At 38.4% G+C, this 4156-nt stretch overlaps 1 protein-coding gene across 1 annotated transcript; it reads left to right on the top strand.

Annotated features, from left to right (window-relative positions):
- Positions 1-2608: 2608 nt before the first annotated feature.
- Positions 2609-2969, top strand: LOC102274488 (thymosin beta-4-like). The gene has a single exon (XM_070372953.1). The coding sequence runs from the start codon at positions 2648-2650 to the stop codon at positions 2780-2782; it is 135 nt and encodes a 44-aa protein (XP_070229054.1). The 5' UTR covers positions 2609-2647; the 3' UTR covers positions 2783-2969.
- The last annotated feature ends 1187 nt before the right edge of the window (positions 2970-4156 follow it).

Below are 4156 nucleotides of genomic sequence, written 5' to 3'. Positions count from 1 at the left end.
TCACTTATTGGGCCAATGTTTGCTGCTAAGTCTCCATACTCCTTACCTACTGTGTCCTTGGCAGTGTATTGATTGATACAATGGGTGTATAGAAATGTAAGTAGTGGCCTCAGTGTTCGTAACCTTGGACCCTTGAGTTAATCCTTTTCTTGATTGAGTCCACTTCACCTTGCCCTATAGGAATGCAGCTTTGTCCAGTGTTTTTTTGAAGGCTGGTGCCTGACTTTGGAATAATCACCTTTAGAGAAAAATAAGTTTCTTAAAATGTTAACAGGCCTCCTGGCCAGAAGATGATGTAAATCACCTGAACTTTTGCATAGGATAAGTTTGAAAGCCTGGCTTCGATTAGGACCAGGAACTGCAGTCCTTGCATGACTCCACCCTTTCCCCCATTATCCTCTATGCATAACTTAAGGTATAAAAACTACTTTGGAAAATAAAGTGCGGGCCTTGTTCACCAAAACTTGGTCTCCCCATGTCGCTCTCTCTCCCAAATTCTGGCTGAGTCTCCATCTGGAGCGTGGAACCCACCATGCTTGCTAATTATGCCTGGGCTTCTAAGATCTGACCGGGGAGGCCTCAGTGTCTCCTCTCCTTTGGGAGAACGGAAGGACGCCTGCGGCCTATGTAAGTGGTGCAAACTTCTTGTCTTTAAGTTTTATTGGTCTCCTGCCTAAACCAAGCTACTCAGCCTCTTTTCTCCACTGAATATTCCTACTGAGTTATCCTCATTCTATTACTCTTTATATCTTTGATAAATATTTAAATAAATAGGTCGCCTATGCCGTCTGTCCTTTGAATACCCTGTATCAGCCGGGGCTGGACCCCGGCACATAGCCTTGCCTAGACGAACCTTTGTTAATACTACTTTTATTTTTATATTTTAGTTTTTAGAAAAATATTTTTATTGTGCCTAACAGAGGAGCTTTTATCTGAGGATCTCATATTGCCTATAATTCTGACACATTGTGTATTAGCATCGTTTCTCCCATGCACAACATGTTAAAGTCCATTTTAGTTCTCTTGTCTCCATCTTTTACTTTCTAAATTCTTCAAGTCTGATGGTGGTTCCACACCTCTCTCAGCCTCAAACATCAGAAAGAATATTAGCCCTTTCTCATTTTATGAAAAATCTGAGGCAAAGAGTCAAATTCAAATTGAATTTATCAAACAACCTGAAGCCTAAAATATTGTATAATCAGAGGCACTTGTAACTAACCTGTAAAATTTTGAAACATTAAAATAATGAATTGCTTAACATCTGACTTTAATCTTTAGAAAGAGTTTTATTAGTACCTCTGAAGTTGCATGATATAAACACATTTCAAGATTTGAAGAAGACTTCCCTGTGTAAGTCATAGAAGCTATCCATGGATACATTTCTTCAAGCTCAAGCTTAATAATTTGAAACTTTACACAAAATAATGTTATTATTTAATGAAGATCACAAGAGATAGCTATAATGCTTAAGAAACAGCTACATGTGCTGGTACAATATTTATAGAGTTAGACAAAAACAATTTATTTTGGTAAATTTATTTATATGTCTAATAGGTAACATTGGAATAATTAAATACTATTTAGTGTAATTAAAATAAATAGTAAAACTCATACTGAAATTGTCTGACAAACGTACATTCAAATGAAAGAATTTTTAAAAATCCACTTTAAACAACTCTTATGTCCAGTAATCTTTAACATTTCTAATCCTGAAAACTTCTGCATATACTTAAATGAGGTTAAAAACAAGAGATATGTAATTAAATAAAAATGGCAGAAAGCAAAGAAGAACAAAAGAGCCTCTTAATGATGATGAAAGAGAAGAATGAAAAAGCTGGCATAAAACTCAACATTCAGAAAATGAAGATCATGACATCTTCTCCCATCACCTCATGGCAAATAGTTGGGGAAATAATGGAAACAGTGACAGATTTTATTTTCTTGGGCTCCATAATCACTGCAGATCGTGACTGCAGCCATGAAATTAAAAGACAGATGATCCTTATCAGAAAAACTGTGACAAACCTAGATAGCATATTAAAAACCAGAGACATTAATTTGTTAACAAAGGTCCATCTAATCAGAGCTATGGTTTTTCCAGTAGTTATGTATGGGATGTAAGAGTTGGACCCATAAAGAAGGCTGAGCACCAAAGAATCAATGCTTTTGAACTGTAGTGTTGGAGAAGACTCTTGAAAGTCCCCTGGACTACAATAAGATCCAACCAGTCCATCCTAAAGGAAATCCACCCTGAATATTCACTGAAAGGACTGAGGCTGAAGCTGAAACTCCAATATTTTGGCCACATGATGCAAAGAGCCAACTCATTAGAAAAGATCCTGATGCTGGGAAAGAGTGAAGGCAGGAAGAGAAGTGGATGACAGAGGACAAGAAGGCTGGATAGCATCACTGACTAGATGGACATGAGTTTGAGCAAGCTCTAAGAGATGATGAAGGACAGAGAAGTCTGGCATGCTGCAATCCATGGGGTTGCAAAGAGTCAGGCACATCTGAACAACAAAGCAATTAAATAAAAATATTAATAAAAATAGCTCATTTCCTTATTAAAATAAGTCTTGACTCGGTGGCAGCCACAGCGCAGATTCAACTTCACTTGCTCGCAGTTTGCTCCGTGCCCTCTGCAACCATGTCTGACAAACCCGATATGGCTGAGATTGAGAAGTTCGATAAGTCGAAATTGAAGAAAATGGAAATGCAAGAGAAAAATCCACTGCCTTTGAAAGAAACTATTGAACAGGAGAAGCAAGCAGGCGAGTCTTAATGAAGCGTGCGCCGCCAGTATGCACTGTACATTCCACAAGCTTTGCCTTCTTATTTTATTTCTTTTAGCTGTTTAACTTTGTAAGATGCAAAGAGGTTGGATCGAGTTTAAATGACTGTTCTACCCCTTTTCACATCAAAGAATGGAGAACTACTGACAACGTAGGCCACACCTGCCTCTCCCATCTGCCTGTGGCCACATGATGCAAAGAGCCAACTCATTAGAAAAGATCCTGATGCTGGGAAAGAGTGAAGGCAGGAAGAGAAGTGGATGACAGAGGACAAGAAGGCTGGGTAGCATCACCAACTAGATGGACATGAGTTTGAGCAAGCTCTAAGAGATGATGGCAGGGAAGGAAAAGAACTTGCATGTTGGTGAAGGAGGAAGCTGGGTGGGACGACAGTGAAATCTAGAGTAAAAAGCTGGTCCAAGGTGTTCTGCGGGCTGTAAAATGCAGTTTAATCAGAGTGCCATTTTTTTTGTTGTTGTTGTTCAAATGATTTTAATTATTGGAATGCACAATTATTGCTCTACTACAAAGCCACAGTCATCAAGACAGTATGGTACTGGCACAAAGACAGAAATACAGATCAATGGAACAAAATAGAAAGCCAAGAGATAAATCCATGCACATATGGACACCTTAACTTTGACAAAGGAGGCAAGAATATACAATAGATTAAAAACAATCTCTTTAACAAGTGGTGCTGGGAAAACTGGTCAACCACTTGTAAAAGAATGAAACTAGAGCACTTTCTAACACCATACACAAAAATAAACTCAAAATGGATTAAAGATCTAAATGTAAGACCAGAAACTATAAAACTCCTAGAGGAGAACATAGGCAAAACACTCTCCGACATACATCACAGCAGGATCCTCTATGACCCACCTCCCAGAATATTGGAAATAAAAGCAAAAATAAACAAATAGTACCTAATTAAACTTGAAACCTTCTGCACAACAAAGGAAACTATAAGCAAGGTGAAAAGACAGCCTTCAGAAGGGGAGAAAATAATAGCAAATGAAGCAACTGACGAACAACTAATCTCAAAAATATACAAGCAACTCCTGCACCTCAACTCCAGAAAAATAAATGACCCAATCAAAAAATGGGCTAAAGAACTAAACAGACATTTCTCCAAAGAAGACATACAGATGGCTAACAAACACATGAAAAGATGCTCAACATCACTCATTATCAGAGAAATGCAAATCAAAACCACTATGAGGTACCATTTCACTCCAGTCAGAATGGCTGTGATCCAAAAGTCTACAAGCAATAAATGCTGGAGAGGGTGTGGAGAAAAGGGAACCCTCTTACACTGTTGGTGGGAATGCAAACTAGTACGGCCACTATGGAGAACAGGGTGG

The sequence above is a fragment of the Bos mutus genome, chromosome 6 (genome assembly GCF_027580195.1).
Source record: "Bos mutus isolate GX-2022 chromosome 6, NWIPB_WYAK_1.1, whole genome shotgun sequence".
Classification (NCBI taxonomy): domain Eukaryota; kingdom Metazoa; phylum Chordata; class Mammalia; order Artiodactyla; family Bovidae; genus Bos; species Bos mutus.
The sequence above is the reverse complement of the archived record's forward strand: the minus strand, read 5'-3'. Positions and strand labels throughout refer to the sequence as shown.